This window comes from Xenopus laevis, chromosome 9_10L (genome assembly GCF_017654675.1).
Source record: "Xenopus laevis strain J_2021 chromosome 9_10L, Xenopus_laevis_v10.1, whole genome shotgun sequence".
In the NCBI taxonomy this organism is placed as follows: Eukaryota; Metazoa; Chordata; class Amphibia; order Anura; family Pipidae; genus Xenopus; species Xenopus laevis.
In genome coordinates this window covers 75,978,885-75,999,457 of record NC_054387.1, presented here as the reverse complement: position 1 = coordinate 75,999,457, position 20,573 = coordinate 75,978,885, and the positions used below count along the sequence as shown (strand labels likewise).

Here is a 20,573-nt window from a genome sequence, read left to right as displayed (position 1 = left end):
ATGGTACAGCTCACTTAGCAAACTGTCATCTTGTGCCCAAGAATTAGAAATCCCGATGCCTCGGTGGTGATACTATTATGTTTGAACATGTGGAGATGCTGGGGACACTGTCTGCACACACAATGAAGTCAGCCCCAAGGGTTTGGTTCACACATGTACACACAAATTCGGAATACACTGGACACAATAAATGGACCACTGGACTGGGTTTAAAATGTTCAGTTAAAAAGTTTACTTTTAATAAAATGTCAGTCTAGCAATGCTGTCGCTTAACAAAAAAAGCCAATAAGTGGTTTAATGTGACTACAGAAAATGGCAGTTGCATGCAGGTATAGATCGCAAAGAAGACAGAAAAATCCGCAATCTTATTTGCAATGGGATCTAATGCGACCGTTCTACCCTGAGGAGATGTGATTTCATTACAAAAAATAAGATTTGTATTAGTAAGTTAACCGGTTTGTAAAAAGTGGGAGGACACAATAGTTCCTCCCAAAGCAGAGATTTACATAGAGGAAGGATTGGGTGCCAGGCCACATTGTACTTGTACACAGGAGCCATAGGCCACAGACTTAAGTACGTACATAAATAAGAGAGAAAAAAAAAAGACACTGCATTTGTTTACAATGAGGTTTATAAAGTGTTGGAGTCCACAGATCAAATCCACATTTCTTCTTAAATTATCTTTAGATTAGTTACATGCTAGCGCCCTGCAGGATAATATTAGGGAAAGGCTGGTATTTTTGGTGTTGCGTCCATGACTTCAACCAGGTATACGGTTTGCGGCTTCCTCCTCAGCGTCGGCCCTGTTGGCATTGATCTCAGCAAGGGTTCTGGCAAAACGGGTCCACTCGTCACTTCGAGGTACTGCAGTTTGCTATTAGAATAAATCAGATCATATAAAATTATAATAAAAGAAATCCATAGCAAGTTTGGGTGGGTCTCTAACATTATTTGAACAATTGGTACCAGTACAGTAATAGGTGCTAAATTGCACAGGCAGTTACCCATAGTAACGAATCAGCAATTAGTAATGATCAGTATACTGCCGGGAAGCAAAGAGATCTAATTGGATCATATAGGCCACTACACTGCTGCAATTGAGCACCTGTCTTTAAAGAGGATGCAAACCACAAAAATAAGATTTTGCCTTATCAAAGAAAATTTGATTCTAAGCATCTTTCCAATATGGTCACTGGTTTTAGAGATGAAATGTAATCATTACGGAAAGCCTTAGTGATGTGCTACACATTTATGTGCCAGGGACAGGCTGAACTTTAGCCTCCGCCCACGGCCTTCTACTGCCCCACTTCTGTCTGGATGCGCTCCTTTTTATATACGAGCACCCCGAGTTAGGGTTGGGTGTGGGTTATTATATATACATGTATGTATCTATGTATGTATGTATGTATGTATGTATGTATGTATGTATGTATGTATGTATGTATGTATGTATGTACAGTATGTATAGGGTTGGGTGTGTGTCAAGTGTCAGGTTAGGGTTGGGTGTGTGAATCGTCTGTCCCTTGCTATTAACAGTTTTCTTTTGCGGTGAAAGAACAAAACCAATTGGTAGAGTATGTTGTTTGGAAGCATTAGCTTTTACTCCCAATACATTAAAGCTGAAGGGTAAAGGAGATCCCAAATCAGGTAACTTTCTAAACAACTTACCTCTCCCACATCATAGATAAAGATTTCTCCTTCTGAATTTCCAACCGCAATCTCTCTCCCAGAGTGAGTCCATCGCACACGATTTAGGGCCGGGTTTCCATCGACCGTAATGCTGGCTGTGGGCACCTATAAGGACAATACAACGTAGATGTTACCAAACAGCAGCAAATATGTCTATTGTACTAATACAGTTCAGCAGAATTGAATAGGCCCAGCACTGAACGTTGGTGTTTAGGGGATCATGACAAACTCACTCACCTCTGTGTCATTATTTAGATTCCACAGGTCAAGTCTCCCCACTCCATCGACACAAGCAAAAAGGGCAGGATGAGTAGGAGACCACATAACATCATAGACATAATCAGAGTTGTCTTCAAATGAATAGAGAGGCTTATTATTCTGGAGACAGAGATGAAACAGAGTTAAATTCAGTTCATCAAAATAGTGACAGAATTCAGTTTAAAGGTTACATCTGTGCTGGTCATAACCTCAGTAGCAACAGACCCTACTTTATATTTTATTTTCAGCCTATATGTATGTAGGGAGCCGTGAATCATTTAGACCCCAGCATGGACTATGGCTGATCTGGAATGGATTTGGCACCTGAATGAAGGTTGGAAGAATCTACCTTAGTTGTCCAAAGTTTCACTGTCCAATCAAAAGAAGACGTTATAAACAAATGAGAAAAGTCGACAGCTCCAACAGCAGAATGGCAATGTATTCCTGTGATTGGTCCTTGGTGGCCTTCAAACATTTCACTGATACCAGCTTTGCTGTAGAAACAAAGAGCAACACAGTAAGACCGATAACATTAAACATTCTCAGTGTGTGAGAGGAAAGTAATTAGCAGGTAAAGCAATAGGTCAGAACATATATAAACCTTAAAGCAAGTAAAATATACTCATGAAAAGTGAACAACTAAGATTATAGATTTTTTTTTCTTTGCATGCTTTAAATTGTGCCCTAAATTCCAAGTTGTATAAACCTGTATTTGATCTTTACAGACCTTTATATTCCATTGAGAAGCAAGCTTGGCAGTCTATTTGCATCCATGCTGGGGCCCTGCTACAAGTTACATTCACTTCACTAATGGCTTTGATCAAACACAACGAGTACTTTGGATATACTGTGTTTCCCTACAAACTTTGTGCCATTACATTAATAGGAACAGCAAACTCGCCAGAAATAACTTGCCATCACCGCTAATGCGCTATACACAGAGACGAGCCATGAAAGGCATACACAGGCTTTGTGCTCGGCTTTTAACGTTTGGTGGGAAAACAAAAAAGTCCCCAGAACAATGCACAAGGAAAGTAAGATACATTTTGTACACAAAGCAGATCATGCCGTTCTTTTTTCGTCCCCCCTTAATGGGGCAATTTCCATCTAATATTTGATTGCAAAGTTCTTGCAATATGTCTTGCTAAGTGCCATTAGGGAAGCATCTTCCCTGTCAGCTGCGTGAATCACACAGAAAGGGATTGGGGTTTTCATTGTACCTGCCGTGGCGGCATGCTGTGTACACTGAACCTTCCTCGCTTCCCACCACAAAGTTGTTGACATCTCCCACTGGGAAGGACATACAGGTGACAGCGACTGCCTTGGACTGCTTGTGAACCAACTCCATGCTGTCCTGCAGAGAAGGAGGAGGAGGAAGGATGAAAATCTTTTAGCCACACTCTGTCTCTCAGTCACATTCATTACAATGCGCCCAAGTATTATACTTGCAAATGGAAGGGGGAGATGAATTCAAGTTACAGTTAAAGGGCCAGACATTCCTGTACATGGTTACACAAGGTACATTTAAAGGAACCCCAGTTATATATGGTAGAAACACTTTCAGGAAGATCTTCTTCCTGAACCACACTAAAGTCAACCCCCCAGCACTGCCCTTTTTGCCCACCTGTTAATTAAAGGGGAACTATCGCAAAAATGAAAAATTTAGATTAGCTTCATCATACTGAAATAAGAAACTTTATAAATACAATCAATTAAAAATTCAGTTTATCTTCATTATTCCTCTCTCAGCATCTGTTTCTCTACATTCTGTCTTCATTCAGGAGTTGGGTGTCAGATGATTGATCCAATATATCTTATAGGGGGGCTCCTTTTGCCTATAAGATGTATTAGTTCACTCTATTAAAAGCACCAGCTCTCTATACATGCAGGATTTGTGCAAAAGGCAAATATTTTGTTAGATTTTGTTTGTACTGGAATCAGTTATTTGAGTGAGCTCTAATACATCTGCTAGGAAAGGGAGCCACCCTATAAGATATATTGGATCATTCATCTGACACCCAACTCCTGAATGAAGACAGAATGAGGAGAAACAGATGCTGAGAGAGAGAGAGACGGACTATAAAGTTGATTTCCGAAACAATGCAGAATTTTTAATTGATTGTAGAAAACGTTTCTTACTTCAGTGTGCTGAAGCTTATATTAAATTTTCATTTTCATGATAGTTCTCCTTTATATGCAAACCAGCAGAGAAGGTTTGCCGCTGCTAACTTTGGCTAACATCTTTTCCCCAGATGGTTGACCAGAAGCATGCTCAGTTTAAGTCAGGACCAGATCTGCTTTAACTGTTCATGCTCTTGGCAAATGTTGGTGGGCGGACCTTATATAAATGGGTTTCATTGTCATTTAATTATAAAAGACTGGTTTGATATACACAGGCTAACAGAAGGAAGCCATGCTATTATATACACATACCTGTGGCTGAGAAAGCATGTCCAGGCTCCAAGAACAGATCTTGCCATCTGTAGAGATGCTAATCAAATTGTGGGCATTCTGGGTGCCAACCACATTCACACAATACACAGGATGCTTAAAAAAAAAAGGCACAATCACTTATTACGATCATCAGCACAAAAAAAAAAACCTATTGCTAGGGCTTCTTCATGAAAGTATAAAGGATATTTTTATTAAAAGGTGATGTTCAGCCTTTGGCACTCAAGGTGTTTTGACCACTGCTAATCTGGTGAAAAATAGCGGCAGACAAAACACAAATGTCTTCTCCTTATTTGTAATGTTTTAACATGGAAAAGCAAAATGGCTCATGCAAAAGGAGCAGCAATGGGGGGGCTCCACTTTTACGATATATAGTAGTGGCGGACAACAAGTGCCATGAACCTTAAAGGGCCCCTTTACACTTACACTGAGCTGTACTGGTGTAACTAGCACAGAAGAATATCTACGCTGCCATAGTTTCATTCATATTATATAGACTGCATGTAAGCTGAACCCATTCCCCATTTTATACAGTTTCAAAATGACAATGCACTGGAATCTAGGACTCTCATTGGTACACTAACGACCTGCTCGAGAGGATCCTTCTTACTGTGTGAGCTGCAGCTGAAAGGGGAGTCCTCTGAACAGGGGTCCGCTTGTTGCTTCGATTGTCCCACAGAACAATTTGCCCAGAGTAGGTTCCCCCTACGACGAGGTTGGGATGAAATCTTGCAAATGCAGCAGACATTACCGCAGACTAAAGAGAAAAGACACGAGAGATATTAGCATAAAGTTAATGGCATTCCAACCCTATCAAAGTTTAGTATGGCACAGTGCTTACTGGTAGAGCTGGCTAATCTGCTATGGTCTGATTTATATCTCCTCCATAGCTAGGAGCTAGTCATACTCTGGCTGCCACGTCTGGTCAGGTTGCCAAATAAGTGGTTCTTTGTCCAATTTGTAAACCCATAATAGAGGCCTCTGCAGACCCCCAAAAAAATGACCACTTCAGCAGCCATGTGCCGTCCTTGCTACTCGGTATTCTTACACTTGCCCAACGGTCAGACTTATAGCAGGAGGAAGTGGCATGCTGATGATGATGATGATATGGGGACTGCGATGATGTAGAAAATGTTAATTTTTTTTCATGATGTCATTGATTCTCACTGTATTTAAGAAAAATCTTGAGTGGTGTAATGTCAATCAAGTCCAGTCGAAGAAGTCATGCTGAAATGTTTAGGGCTTCTTAAATCCCAGAATTCCATGCAGTCTCCACTTATTTGAAGGGTCAGGTGACATAGCGTTGTACTCACATTTTTGAAAAAAAAACAAAAAAACTTAAAAATCTAATTCCCATGCAATCGAGTTTGATTTAGAATTAATTGGGAAGATTCAGGATCATGAAAACTAGAACAACATCAGGGAAAACACTGTTCACTGGCATTAGCCTTATTAATCTCAAATCTCCAACCTTGGCCTTTGATAAATCTTCCCCATCTCTAAAGTCAAGCAAATTGTAGGTTTATTGTAAAGCATGAGCAAGTCTGTCAGGGTTCCACTGGAAGCCACTAGACTCACTAAGGGACCCTCAATGCACCCGTCTTGGGACACCCCAGGGCACTACAATGCAAGCTATGCATCTCAGGCAATATTGAGAAGGTAATTATGGCGTTCTTTAAAGGGCAAAATGGCAAAAACATTCTATCTGCAACTGAATTGAGGTGGAGATTGAGACTCTCGTATACATAAACTGTAGACAAGGAATGGGAGATAAATACGGAGGTAAGATGATGGGTGATGATGCTGAAAAGGATGCATGGGACACCATTTCACAAACAAAGATTAGTGGAAAACTCTGAATAAAACACTAACACTACATCATGTTCAAGTCGGTTTCCTTGACATGATTTCAGGCAAAGTATCTGTGTTCCTTTCTGAAAGAGGCTGTGGCACAGAAACACAATCTCTTATGGCAAAATCTCCTTGCACTTTCAACCAACTAAAGTTTGAAACCATTTCTGAGGGGTTTCGTCATAGTTTGTAATCGGTCCGATCTCTTTTTTTCAGCAAAATTAACATTTGTCAGTCTTTGAGACTCGTACTTGACAGTAATCTGACAGCATCGGATTACACGCTACATTTAATCCATCAAAATAAACTCTGCAAAGTTTGACGTTCGGAAAAGAGAAGTCGCTCGCTTGTTGGCAAACACATTCAAAGTATTCTCTTGGTTTAGAATTTACATCCCATTGTGAGCATGTGTTTTCACTTAAACAAGTCTGTTCCAATTTCCTCCGGCCAACCTCTCCTCGTTTAATGGCCCCAAACTCCTTGTCTGGCATGTGAAACCACGGAGAGTCAACCTCTTTGGGGAAATGGAGGGCTTGCTTTTAAGTCAGAGGGGATGCAGCACGAGGATTTCTGGCACATACTAAGCTTACAAATGATCTCTGCAAGTCCAAAATGATAACTATATCCCCCACCCCACTGCCTAGCCCTCCCCCATAACTGATGAAGAGCTCAGTCAACATCTGTGTGCACACATAAATGTGATTTCAATGGGAATAATGGAATAGTTCTGTTATTTGGGCTACAAAGGCAGGCTTCCAGATTATTAGCATAATTGTCATGGAGGGGGATCAGATTTTTCCTAACGTACCTGGCAGTGAAACACATACTCCGGGGTAGTTTTCTTATATTTCATGTTCCACACGAGAGCCACGCCATCAGGTTCATGAGGGGCATCCTCGTTGTTGTTATAAGAAGCAACAAGCAATTCCGGGTACTGTCAGAAGAAAGAAAGAAGAGTGACCAGAATGGATCATATTGCCTATGGCTGTACGTACTGATGCATTGATTTGGTACTAGTTGCCAGTAACACATTGTAAGGGAATCGTGCAGTTTTCAATCAAATAGGATGGACTTGACAGCCCTGAATACATTGCAACCGTTTGCCTAAGGCTGCTAAGTTGAGCAGTGAAATGGGCATCGTCTGTACAGCGTATAAATACAAGAAGCTGATCACAGGTGGCTCCCAGACATCAGAATGAGCCACATGGGTCACAGCTGCCACGTCACTTGCTCTCCCTAAGGGCTTAAGTGCGAGTTTAGGTTTCTGTGGGGGTGTTCTTCCTTGGAAAACCTTGTTCGATACACATGCAGTAAGTCACTGGGGAGAGTAAAAGAGGCAGTTGATGATCATTGCGGGAAATGTAGCAGGATTTAAATCCATGGGTGCTACGCCATGTCATGGTCCCCATTCCCATCCAGCCAAAATTAAATATACTAGGTTTGGAAATCCCTTTAGGTTTGGAAATCCCTTTGGGTTTGGAATTCCCTTTGGGTTTCAGTGAATAAAAAAAAAACGATGGTTTCATGGCGTCCCAGCACGAGTATTCAATGTTACTGCACTTAAGAAATGGTTGTGAGGATTCTGTTGCCCTTTAATTGAGACTCTTTTCCATAAATCAGAGACAAACCAAGGATTATGCTTGTTCTATCCAAGCTCTATGGGTTAAGCAGCAAACAAACCAAGCCGGTCAGGAATGACATGCCTCTGCTACTAGAATTTTTATTTTATAAACAGAGGAAATTTTAAATCATAATTATGCGGTTACATTCTCAATCTCCAGGCAAAACAGTTGGCTAAAACCTTACGCTGAATGTCTCAAGGGAAGATACACTTAAGAGCAAAAACACAACTAACCGGAGTCTAAACTCTCTCAGACTATCAATGTGTTTGCGTATGAGTTCCATGTTACGGCTGACATAATTAGGCTGGGCAGCTTTTTATCTCTATGCAGTCACTGTGCGTTACTTTTCCCTAAGGAGAGACTGATTTGTCTAAAAACTCATACCCACAAGCCACAAAGCAGTATAGAAGGAAATGTTCTGTTTATATCCAGCATTTCTGTACAGGGAATCACACGGCTAATTCATGTTACAGCTGTTTTGATCTGTCTCCCAGAATCCTCAGCCAGATAATGAGAGTTGTGGGTTCGAATTATCCATGCCATCCATGAGCTAAACGGCAAATTAGGCAATGATTGACATTAACTTTATATTCCCCCCCTGGTCTAAAACGGTCACATATAAATACAGATGGAGAAATGTAAAAGCAACAACGCCACAGACACACTACTGTAATGGTTCTCTTTGCCTAGGAAGAAACAAAACAACCTTAAACACGACCCCAAAATAAATCCACTTTTGGTTTCAATTACATGACATGAGTTGGAGGGGGGGGGGGTGGAACTGGAATATCTAGCTAAGAAGGTCTCTTTTGTGAAGGTGGTGATGCCTGTTAGACCTCAAACGCCCAAATGGTTTTAAATTTGAGAGTCAATAATTCCATTATTAAAAGGTTTCCAGAAAAAAGTTTATGTAAGTATGTCACTGGCAGGTTCTGCACTGGGCCGAAATAAAACATTTTCAGAATGAGATGTCATACCTGAGAGGACCAGTCCAAGCAGCTGACAACACGATGCTTTGACCAACGCTCATCAAAGAACTGTCTGTTAAAGGACAACTTTGCACCTGCTTGTATTTCTCTAGAAACAAAAAATATAATTTTTAATATAAAAGGATAGATAAGAACTGCCAAAACCTACTGGAATTGCTGCAAATAACTAACCCCTCTTTCTCCTCCAGGTCCCGGCCGCTGTAATCAAAGAAAATGTTGATCTGTTCTGAAAGGGCCCGCTCCAAAATTCTTGTGCTGTGGTCGAAAAAACTTACAAACTCCTCCGAATGAAGGATCTGTTGCTTCTCCTCTTCTGTGAGCTCATGAGGTGGAGCTGAAGCCAAAAACGTCAATTATGTAAATCATAGTATTATGTGGCATATCCTTGGTCATTGTTTAATTAAGACTCAGGCCCACGTGGTGTATACGAGGGGCACCAGGCTGGGCAGCCTGTTTTAATGGAGACTGTAAGAGGCATTGAACGCTAATCCAAATATACTTTAAATACCAGAAGAATGCTACCTGCTTTAATGTGCAATGCTTCCGGTTTAGTAGAGGAAGAATAATGGTCTGGAGTGGTTTTTTATGGTTTCCTCTCAGACCCCTGGTTCCATTAAAACAAACCTTAAGCCTACAGCATACAATGACATTCCTGATTATTCCATGCCAACTTTGTGGCAATAGTCTGGGGAAAGCTCTTTCTTGTTTCAGCACAAAGTGAGTGGATTTGCTGATATGGGAGTGTGTAAGAAATTGAACCTGACCTCAGCCCAACTTGGATGAATTTGAACCTGTGGGATGAATTAGAATGCAGACTACAAGTCATGCCTGATCCCCAATATTAGTGCCCAACCATACTAATACTCTATAACAGCAGGGATCCCCAACCTTTTGTACCCCTGAGCAACATTCAGAAGTAAAATAAGTTGGAGACCAACACAAGCATGAAAAATGTTCTTGGGGTGCCAAATAAGTGCTGTGATTGGCCATTTGGTAGCTCCTATGTGGATTGTCAATCTACATTGAGGCTCTGTTTGGCAGTACACCTGGTTTTTATACAACCAAAACTTGTCTCAGCCAGGAATTCAAAAATAAGCTCCTGTTTTGAGGCCACTGGGAGCAACATTCAAGGGGTTGGAGAGCAACATGTTACTCACAAACTACTGGTTGGGGATCACTGCACTATAACATCTAATGAAAAGCTTTGCCAAAATTGCATAGAGGCTGTTATAGCAGCAAAGAGATGAGCAAATTCATAATTATACACCTTGGAATGAGATGCTGGACAGGCAGGCGTCTGGATATTTTTGGCCACATAGTGGATCTATACAAGCCACGGGAATAACTTACATTCTAAAGCATAAAAGATAAGAGTTACATAGAGGTGTGCAGACCTTCAGTGTTTTCCTCTTTCTTCTCAGGTTTGTCTTCTTCTTGAACAGTTACTGCTTTGGGTGCAACAGTTTCCTCTTCATCTTCATCACCTGGGGGAAAAAGGGTAATTTTTTGTTAAATGGCAGTCGCTCCTGCTCTTATCCTAATAGATACAAATTTAGTGGTGAAACAAGACTTTTACGTAGCATTTCAAAAAGAACAAGCTCGCTTTTTAACACCCATGTGCCCCCATATGGCCTGCTTCTCCTGTATCTCATGATAAGTGGTTACTTTTTATCTCTGCTGGCCAGGACCATAAGAAGTTGCAGTCAATATTGTCCTGATTTCAAATGCACATGCAGTCAGGGAGAGAAAGTCAATTGTCCAAGGATGGAGACTACCAACCCTGCTGTGCTGCTCTGCCTTTTAATACGGGTTATGGAGGAGTGGGCCCTAACTGGGTGCATAGGTGGTGCAGTTCAGGAGGAAGGCCTCTGCAGGGAACTAAGTTGTATAAAGGGGTTTTATTCTTCTTTCAGTGATACAATCGGTACCTTTATTGGGGGGGCAGGACATGTTTGCTTAAGATTAAAAAAAACCTTCAAACATGAAGACTACCAAATCATGGCAAAATATTACCGATTCCTATTTTTCCAGCATGTATCAATAGACAATACTAGTTCAAAGGGATAAAACAAGCACCATTCCTGTATGAGTGCCATATTAATGCAAAGGAGGCATTTCTAAAGCTGCAATGTAAATATATTCAGCAGATTGAAATATTACACTGGAGTTAAAAAAAAAAAAGGATGTTTCCCTGCCAGTTCTAATCAGTGAAAACAGCTGCACGAATGTTGCGGCAATCAAAAGACAATGGAGCTACTCAAGGAGTTTTAAATAAGAATGAAGGACGCCATGAGGAAACGAGCAGTCACGGGAGGCTTCCTAATAAGTGTACCGAATACTTGATCAAAGAAATCATTTCAGCATTTTTGCAAACGTTCAGCACATATGGGACGAATAGAAAATTACAACTACTGGTAGACATGTGGAAATATTCATGGCAGAAACATGGATCCAGGCACCTCAACAAATCCACAGTGGAAGGGAAATCCTTATATTCCTTGAGCATCATAGATAAATAAAGATCAAGAAACTCCCCTAATCAAATTTGGTTCATTTATGACATTTGTGCGAAGTAGAAAACTTCTAGTGTTTTGGAGTCCTCTAGCTATTGCATTTTTGCCTCAAGTCTCCCTTTAGATGTGAAGAGAAATGCACAAAAAAAAAAAAAAAAAAAAAAAAAAAAAATCACAAAAGATTCAGCTGACCAAGTCCAAATATCTGATAAAGACAATGGAAACCCCTGTAAAACACATGGATGCTTATCTGCCCATACACTGTACACAATAAAGCAGAAATAGTGCAATAAAATCTAAGTACAGTGTTGGGTATCTGTAAGATGGACACAGACGTGCAGAGATACCGTGTGGGACATTCACTAAGATTCGTAGTTGCGCTCCGCCAGGCCGAACTTCGCCAGGCATATTTTCGCCAGCGCTACGCAAATTCACTAAAATCCGAAGTTGCGCTCAAGGGTAGCGCAAGGTTGTGAAGTTGCGCTATCGTTGATTCGCCAAGCAAAGCGAAGTTACGCTAGCGATGGTTAATTTGCATACGGCGCCAAATTCAGATTTCAATGGAAGTATTCGTAGCAGCACTACACAAGCCTGGGAAACCTTCAAAACATCAAATAAAATTTTTATTTTGCCCTACACATGTGCCCACTGTATAGTTAAGGTGCCATGAGTAAGGAAATGTAGGGGGGAAGGAGGGGAGCCCCAAAACATTTTTCGATCTTTTTCAGCCTATCACCCATAATAAAGAAAAAACGCCAGCGTTTTTTGGGACTTAGAAAAAATTGTAACTTTTTTTGAAGCAATCCCTATCTACTCTATTGCGCTTCACCTGGTCTGAGGTGGCGAAGGAAGTCTAGAGTAAAAGGTAGCGTTAAGAACAATGCGCGCGTTAGTGAATTTGCGTAGTTACGTCCGTTGCGCAACTTTGCTAGGCGTGAGGGTGCGAAGTAAAATTAGCGAAGTTACGCCAGTGCCCGTTGAATCGGGCCCGGTGAATCGGTGAAGTAACGAAAATGCCCAACACTAGCGTTAGGCGCTTAGTGAATTTGCCCCCGTATCTCCTAATCCAACGAACAATTATGCCTTGCAATCTTCTGACCTACCACTAACCATTCAGCTAAAAAAAAAAAAAAAAGTAAAAAAGGAGAAATCACACTATACTTGGGCCATTAATTGACAGACTGCAATCGTACAAAAGTTACGTCCGACAAATGGTAATGACCGTTTCAGATAAGCAATACATGCAGAGATATTATCATTAGCTGACCTGGTCTAACCTTTCCTATCGACTAAATGAACGATCGACGTAGCACAAAAAATGGCGGGAAGAGCCCCTTTAATGGGGATGTAAACTCAAAAAAATAAAATCCCATTTTTACTTTCTTTAATGAAAAGTAAATCTATCTAAAAAAAAAAAATCTTTAATCAAAAAATATCTACCGTTTTAATAAGAAACTTGACTGTATGCAGTGAAATTCCCCCTTTGTTTTACTTGCTCTGACAGCTGCAGATAGGAAACTTCAGACGGTCCCTAACTGCTCTGCAGGAAAACAATTATACTTTCAAACTGCAGGGGATCCACCCACCTTACTTGCCTGACCTTAAACAGCTTTGTTTGTTTCCCTGTAGAGCAGCCAGTGACCGTGTAGAGATTTGTACCCGCAGACCCAGCGCAGTCTGCATATTCTGATTATAAATCAGTCTTGCTGTATAGACTTCTATGGCAGAAAATGTTTGACTTGTGCTGTTTTGATAATTTATGATGATCCCTAAGCTGAACCCTTCCAACAGAAGCCCAGACCACACTGAGCACGTGCGTCGTCTTGGTCTTGCAAAGATGTTTAACATAGTTAGACGATAATGACCCCCTGCGGGCTGCGGCCAACTTTGAAACATAGATCATTTGTTTTATTAGACTAGTGGTGTAGTAAGTTTATGTTGATGTTTAGTAAACAAAATACAGCAGGAGTTCAGCTGAACCCCCAGATTTGGAAGTATTAGAGAGGCCACTGATCCCACAATTCTTGCTTCTAACAAGACAAAGGAAAGGGACAATTTAATTTCACTAAAGAAGAACAGATGACGACTTTAAAAACAAATCTTTGACCAATTAACATGTAAGGTCTTGTCTACATTTCTAAAGACCTGTTTTGTTCTCATATCAGAATGCTATTAGGAATTTTAAACAGGGTGCTTTACATGCAAAATGGTGGTTCAGATATCTAATAATCGGTTCTGAGCCCAAGGGTATTACATACAATTGTGCCAAACAGCTGCACGGTGTAAACTACAGTAAAACACAGGCAGAGCTGGAAGCCCCCAATGCAAATGACTGAAAAATAAATGTATTTTGCCCCGTGTTATTATTATACAAAAGCAAACAAAACAATACGCGCTGAATATTTATGGGCAAAACAATGTCAGAGTAACACTGGGGAATAAATACATGTCAGAATGGAGTGGCCTGCAAAACAGGGCTGAAGCTCATTCCATTAATAAGGGCCTAGTGCTCGGCACAAAGGATGTCTTTCATTAGCTTTCTGAGACAGAGTCTAACTCAGCACAATAGGTTAGGGTGCATTTTTATCCGCTGTCATCCTGGATGCAAGTCTCGTTTGGCACACAGTATCATGCCTGACAATGAGATTTTAAAACCGAAATGTATTTCCTAATTTCCATGAATAATGTAAAAGACTATTACTCCATGCCGGGAGACTCTGCTTGGTAGGATGATGTGACAACTGCTTTGCATAATCACTATATACCCAACTGGAGTAAACGGGGAAGGGATAATAAAGACTTGCTTTAATGCAGATGAAGCATTTCCTATTGCGCTTTTTCCCCTCTCCTTGCCTCCCACTGTATGGACTTATTGGTCAGACAGCAGGAGAATAGAAGGTGCTTTATCTCTGGTAATGAGCAGCTATTCAACAGGGGCTCGTGTTTGCTTAGTTATGTCTCTGACCCATGTTCAAAGTTACCCAAAGCAATGATGGGGGGTGGAAGGAAAGCAAAAAACAAAAAAAAAAGTGGTCAATAGACCGAGAGCAGCTGCAAAGCCCTGGTCCCAAGCAGCCAGGCCAGCTGACAAGATAGCAGCAACCAGATGGTAGTGCTGGAGATTGTCTCTTTCTGCTATGGAGGTGGCCATGGGATGGCATAGCATTTTTCTGCTTGGCTGCTTCCAATCATGGCTTTCCCCATTGGTAAGAATGTGCAATTACTGGCACGGCAGGCGGTCCCCACAGACAAGCCTGTGCCCCCTGCAACACAACAATGATACAAAATCTTTAACCAGCTGCTAAGCCACACACATAGCTAGGGGTCTGCACTGAGGGCACAGGTCACCCACTTTTAAACAGGTCAAAAATTTAATCCGAGGTTCTACAAGAAGGTTTAACCAAAGGAAAACACAATTGTGTGCCGGGTATATAAATCTATTTTCCTTGCAGCTTAAATATATAGGAATGGCCACCCTGCTAAAGCATTGGTTAGACTTTGGGATTGTAAATGCCTAGAAAGCACTAGTAGGGATACAGAATTTAAGGGAGGAACCCTGGTTTAATGTTTTTTTTTTTAATGACAGACGGGTGCTTAAGCCCAATGGTACTGACACGTGCCAGTCCGACATTACCTGAAATTGAGTGATGTGTGTGTTCTGACAAGTTTACAGAACTCGGATAAATGGCATGAATGATTTCAATATATGCTCATACTTTTGAACCAAATGGTGAAGGTTAAAATCTTTCCTTTCAAGGGCCTCAATCAGCCACAAAGGAAAACAGTAATCACTGTCTTTTCAGCCGGCCCAACCGCATTTGTCAGCCCTTTCTCAGTCAATGCAGCCCGAGCAATCAACCTGCCAAGCATTCAAAATGGAAAAACAATCTGAAAATACAGGGTATAATGCACCTGCCAGTGAAAATGGCCATTTCAAGAAAAGCTAGTGATCTCAGTGACCCTGCTGAGGAGGCGGTGGTGCAAAGGGGAAGACGCGTTTCAGGGAATATGTACAGATCTGTGCTCACTATCAAACGGACGCCTCTTTACAAAGCTGGCCTTTTTGTGCTTGGGGGCTTCTCAGAGAAGACAGAAATTGTGGCAGTGATGGGGTGAGAAGGAGCAAACGATGGGGACAAAGCTGCGGAAGTATTTTCACCATTCAGCACAAATATATTTGAATACAGTGCTTCTGGGGGGGGGGGCATGTTTATGTCTCAGTTGCAAGAATTATTCAGAATGATCAAGTTAAATGAATGCCTTAAATTAAAAAATTATAAATTATATATATATATATATATATATATATATATATATATTATATATATATATATATATATATATATACACACACACAAATACAGAGTGCAGAGGACTCTTGTATTTGTCTATATGTATTTTGTGATCACACCCTCATTGCACCTCCGCTATATATATATATATATATATATATATATATATATATATATATCCCATACAACTGGTGCACTCTGAACTGTCCTCAAAATGCCTGGGTGCCGGTCAACACATTAGTATAGCAGAAAACAAACAAACCGCACTCCAAGGACTTCGTATCTCAAAAGCCAAGTGAAAGTTTATTCTTGGCGCTCCATCTCAAAGAAAGGCCGAAACGTTAGTCCTTTAGTCAATAAACATTTTTATTTATTTTTTTAAGACCTGAGAGTGCGGACCTTTTTTATGTGTATATATATATATATATATATATATATATATATATATATATATATATATATATATATATATATATATATATATATATATATATATATATATATATATTATATATATATATATTGGGATGTGATTTGGGAATTACATTTTTTTAAAAAAAATTAATAAAATGTAATTGAAATTAATTTCCAGGGAAGCAGATGATGTAAAATGTACAGCAATGTACTGCAAAACTGTAGGTATCACGTCAATTTAAGATGAGGAATTGGAAGAGGGCCCCCCTGCAGTACAGAAGCCAGAAACCCCCATGGGGGGACATTCAACCTGCTGCCCATTTTACACAAACTAAGGTAAATTTTATCAGAAGCCAGTGAGCCTTCCTGTATGTTTTTTGGGGTTTGGGAGGAAACTGGAGAAACTCTACAGCTTTCTGGTGGCCAGAAAGACCATTACAAATACAATCCCCTCAATATTTACCCATTTGGGGAGGGGGCCTTAATATCTATGAAGCTTAGCTGAGGCAAGCAATATGGCTGCTTTTACAATGTTTAAAATTCAGACTGCTGCGATTAAACAAATCCCATGTTAATGCAAGTATTCCCTATACACCCAAATAAAGGAATTTCACTTAACATGGACTTCTTGTAGACAGGGACCATTGCAAGTCAAATCAGGCCCGCGAATGAATATTCATTGCCGTTGGCTAAGTGGCTAACTCCATGCTTAGCCTGACAGGAGATCGTAGGTTACACAAAGAATGGTAAGAATGCCCGTTTCCTTGGGAAATGACAAACCTTGTCAATGGAAGCTAAAACCTGGTTTAATGAAGCGGGGAATTTTTACTTTGCGATAACATCAAAATTGTGATGTATTTTGGTTGAGATGGAAAGAAAAGAACAGTTCTGTAAATTGGGCTGCAGCTGGCAATAACACTATAGAGCAGAATCCCAGTTGTCTGAATAATCTCTCGCCACCGAGCAGGTTAATCAAAGTGAAATCAGCTGTGAAATGGGTGTCTTTTGTTAAGCTCAAGGTGTCTTCATATCAACATTTCTAGCAGGATTTTACCGAGATTTTGGGCATGGCCAAATGAGAATGCGGAGGATGGGGGGGGGGGCGACATGTTGCATGCATAAACAAGGACACTAAAATATGGATATTTATGGTACGCCCGCTTGTCAGGAATATGCAGGCAGGCAAAACCCTCTGATAACCTATTCTTTATGCATTTAAGCGCCAGCACTTCACAATCTGAATTTACATTTGTTCAGGAAAACAAATGCGTAATGTATTTCAATTAACAGGATGCTTCCATTACAAGATACATTCATGTCAATAAAGGTCACAGATCAGAAGAAAATGCCTATAGCAATGTTGCAGTAAAGTTGCGACCCCATCAGGCGGTTGGTAAACCAGAACTCCCGGCATCTGCTACTGCCTTCATCTGTCAGTGGGGTGCTAGGAGTTGCAGTTCAACAGTATTCGCATTGAAAGGACAGTAATGGTGGACTACAAAGCAGTCTAATTATGAAACAAATAACATGTAATGCTCACAGACATATGGGTAATCATAATTTGCCATTGTACAGGTCAGGAACAACAATTGTACTTCCTTGCACTTCCTCCTGCTGTGCTCGCCAAATACTTTCGATCATAATTATTTCCCCAGCCTGCGCAAACTGCATCTCAGTAGGGTTCCACCATGTCTTGTAAGGCAAGAAGCATATAAATCAGAAAAACTATGAATAACATGTAAAATATTATACCTAGAAAAGAGCAGTTCTTAAATGATGTTTAGTGATGCTTAGTTAGTATATGACTCTCAGGACTATTTTAAGGAACTGTGTCCCTTCTACGTTACATAAGAGGGAATTAGAAGCCAGTTCAAAATTGGCATTCCATAACCTCTTATAAACATCTGACCTGCAGCCTTGTACCTTTAAATTGTCATGGAACTCCTTGGTGACTCCTTATATCCTTAGAATACAGAAGAACCATGAATAACCTGTAAATTATGTCCTTATAAATAGTGCTTAGTGAGGTAATCAGTCAGTATCAGCGTTCAGTGATGTAAGTAAAACATGACTCACTGAAACCACACTGTAAAAATAAGATATTAGAACTCATCTCGGAATTCCATGTCCTGTATAAACATATTTGGCTTCATAAAAATTTTCTCTGCCAATTGGTCATGTTGGCCAGTACATAGTGCATTAGCAGATAATAAAGAGAAGAGGAGTTGCAGCTGAAAAGTGGCTAGACCTTGTGTGGCCCCTCTTTTGTACGTTTAGCCAGTGGGCTGATTGGTAGAATGGTGGGAGGCTACCCTGTGTATGGTGTAAATATGCAAATTAGTGTTAAGATTCAGTTCATGAACCAACTAAATCTTTTGTGAAGTAAACAGTATTGGGATGAATCCAAAAAGTATAGATTTGGTGCATCCATAAACTTAAATGCCAATAAGCCCATCAGTCGCGGTCCCGTGAAGTGATCTCTACACTAGGGATGCACAGAATCCAGGATTCGGCCTTTTTCAGCAGGATTTGGCCGAATCCTTCCCACATCTAATTTGCATATGCAAATTATGATTCGGCCTAATTCAGGGATTTGGCCGAATTCTAAGGTGCATCCCTACTCTACACTGAGCAGGGTTGTGTCAGTTGCTTCCTTATCCTGTTTATTACTTACAACTCCCACTGGCATGCCTATACAATCGGATAATAGCAGATAGCAGATAATAAAGAGAAGAGGAGTTGCAGCTGAAAAGTGGCTAGACCTTGTGTGGCCCCTCTTTTGTACGTTTAGCCAGTGGGCTGATTGGTAGAATGGTGGGAGGCTACCCTGTGTATGGTGTAAATATGCAAATTAGTGTTAAGATTCAGTTCATGAACCAACTAAATCTTTTGTGAAGTAAACAGTATTGGGATGAATCCAAAAAGTATAGATTTGGTGCATCCATAAACTTAAATGCCAATAAGCCCATCAGTCGCGGTCCCGTGAAGTGATCTCTACACTAGGGATGCACAGAATCCAGGATTCGGCCTTTTTCAGCAGGATTTGGCCGAATCCTTCCCACATCTAATTTGCATATGCAAATTATGATTCGGCCTAATTCAGGGATTTGGCCGAATTCTAAGGTGCATCCCTACTCTACACTGAGCAGGGTTGTGTCAGTTGCTTCCTTATCCTGTTTATTACTTACAACTCCCACTGGCATGCCTATACAATCGGAAAAGTCACAAAAACAGACTCCAAGCCTTATCTATCAGCACTTGTATATGGTATATGTAACAATGCCACTTGTTAAGGGGTTACTGAGAATTTTATTACTATTTAATGTTTATTTATATTATGTTTGTTTGCTCTGCAAGCTTGAAGAACTTGCTGGTAACTGTGAATCGTTTCAACCCTACTGACAGACAAGCATTATAAAAAGAAACATTATTACTATTATATTCCTGCAGGGTATAAATAAAAGGGATTTTGCAAACACCGTCGCACAGCAGCTTTTAGCAGTGCTCTATGGTTGTGGTATAAATATTCTTGTCTTTTATAGAAAGAGGCCCATTTATATATTTCCAGCACTAATCAACTCTCCTCCCTTATTCCTTGAAGGATGATTTCTTGTGCCTGTCAAACACTTATTTACAGATGGATTTAAAGGATAAAAGAAGAAGAAAAAAAAAATTTATGTTCATTTATATCACGGGGTTCTGGCGCTTTCACGCAGCAATTCTTGAGAGCTGTCGACGAACCTCAACATAAGGTGATTTTATCTCTTCAGATTTCAACAGCTTTTAAAAGCAAATGAATACATACATACATAATGTGTGAATCATGTCATATGTGACATTAACTTTTATTTTATAGCTTGTTTTTCCTTCAGCTTGAAGAGTACTTATTCTGTATAGCAGGACCCAGATGAAGCCTGCACTGGTTTGGAGAGGGGTGGGGAGAAAGTCAGCTCAACTAGAAAGGTCTCTTCCACATAAAGAACTTCTAAAGGAAGATCTCACTACAGAAACGAAGTCTTCCATGACCAACCGGCAGCTGGTTGTAGGTAGGACTTTCAGGCTATTGAAGAGAACACTGTGCACTACTGTAGCCCTTTAAAATCAGTGCCTGTTCTTTTTTTATGCGAGATAGCCTCCCATTCCAAAGACAGGAAATTAAAGAATCGCGCACATCAAGGAGGTAGTCAAAGAGAGAGAGAGAACAAAATGCCATACTGGTAGAGACCTTGGAGCTTCTCCTGGGTTTCCAGATATAAATCTTCTGCCTCATGTGTTTTTCAAGGAAAGTGTAATTGAAGCAGCTTGATTGCTTGTAGCTGTATTGTGCAGCCCCTGGATTCCCCCCCATATAGTCACTATCGGTCAAAGTTGACCTCTGAACCAGCTGAAATCCACATGTGCAGGAGTAGGAATGCTAGCATCACTAGGCGAAAACTATGGAGAGAAGCCCTAACAGATGCAAGTCTACTCTAGAGCGGTAACGATTTAGGTCTT

At 40.5% G+C, this 20,573-nt stretch overlaps 1 protein-coding gene across 9 annotated transcripts in view; it reads right to left on the bottom strand.

Annotated features, from left to right (window-relative positions):
* Nucleotides 1-217: 217 nt before the first annotated feature.
* Nucleotides 218-20,573, bottom strand: part of dync1i2.L (dynein, cytoplasmic 1, intermediate chain 2 L homeolog) — a 49,105-nt gene continuing 28,749 nt past the window's right edge. For all 9 annotated transcript variants that reach the window (XM_018235893.2, XM_018235898.2, XM_018235894.2 and 6 more), the window contains 11 exons: nt 10,255-10,344; nt 9,032-9,194; nt 8,849-8,948; nt 7,058-7,183; nt 5,009-5,155; nt 4,381-4,494; nt 3,168-3,301; nt 2,297-2,441; nt 1,927-2,067; nt 1,669-1,794; nt 218-874 (listed from right to left, as the gene is read on the bottom strand). In XM_018235893.2, coding sequence (XP_018091382.1) covers nt 761-874; nt 1,669-1,794; nt 1,927-2,067; nt 2,297-2,441; nt 3,168-3,301; nt 4,381-4,494; nt 5,009-5,155; nt 7,058-7,183; nt 8,849-8,948; nt 9,032-9,194; nt 10,255-10,344 — 1,400 coding nt within the window. In that variant the 3' untranslated portion in view covers nt 218-760. The remainder of the gene's footprint in view (nt 875-1,668; nt 1,795-1,926; nt 2,068-2,296; nt 2,442-3,167; nt 3,302-4,380; nt 4,495-5,008; nt 5,156-7,057; nt 7,184-8,848; nt 8,949-9,031; nt 9,195-10,254; nt 10,345-20,573) is intronic.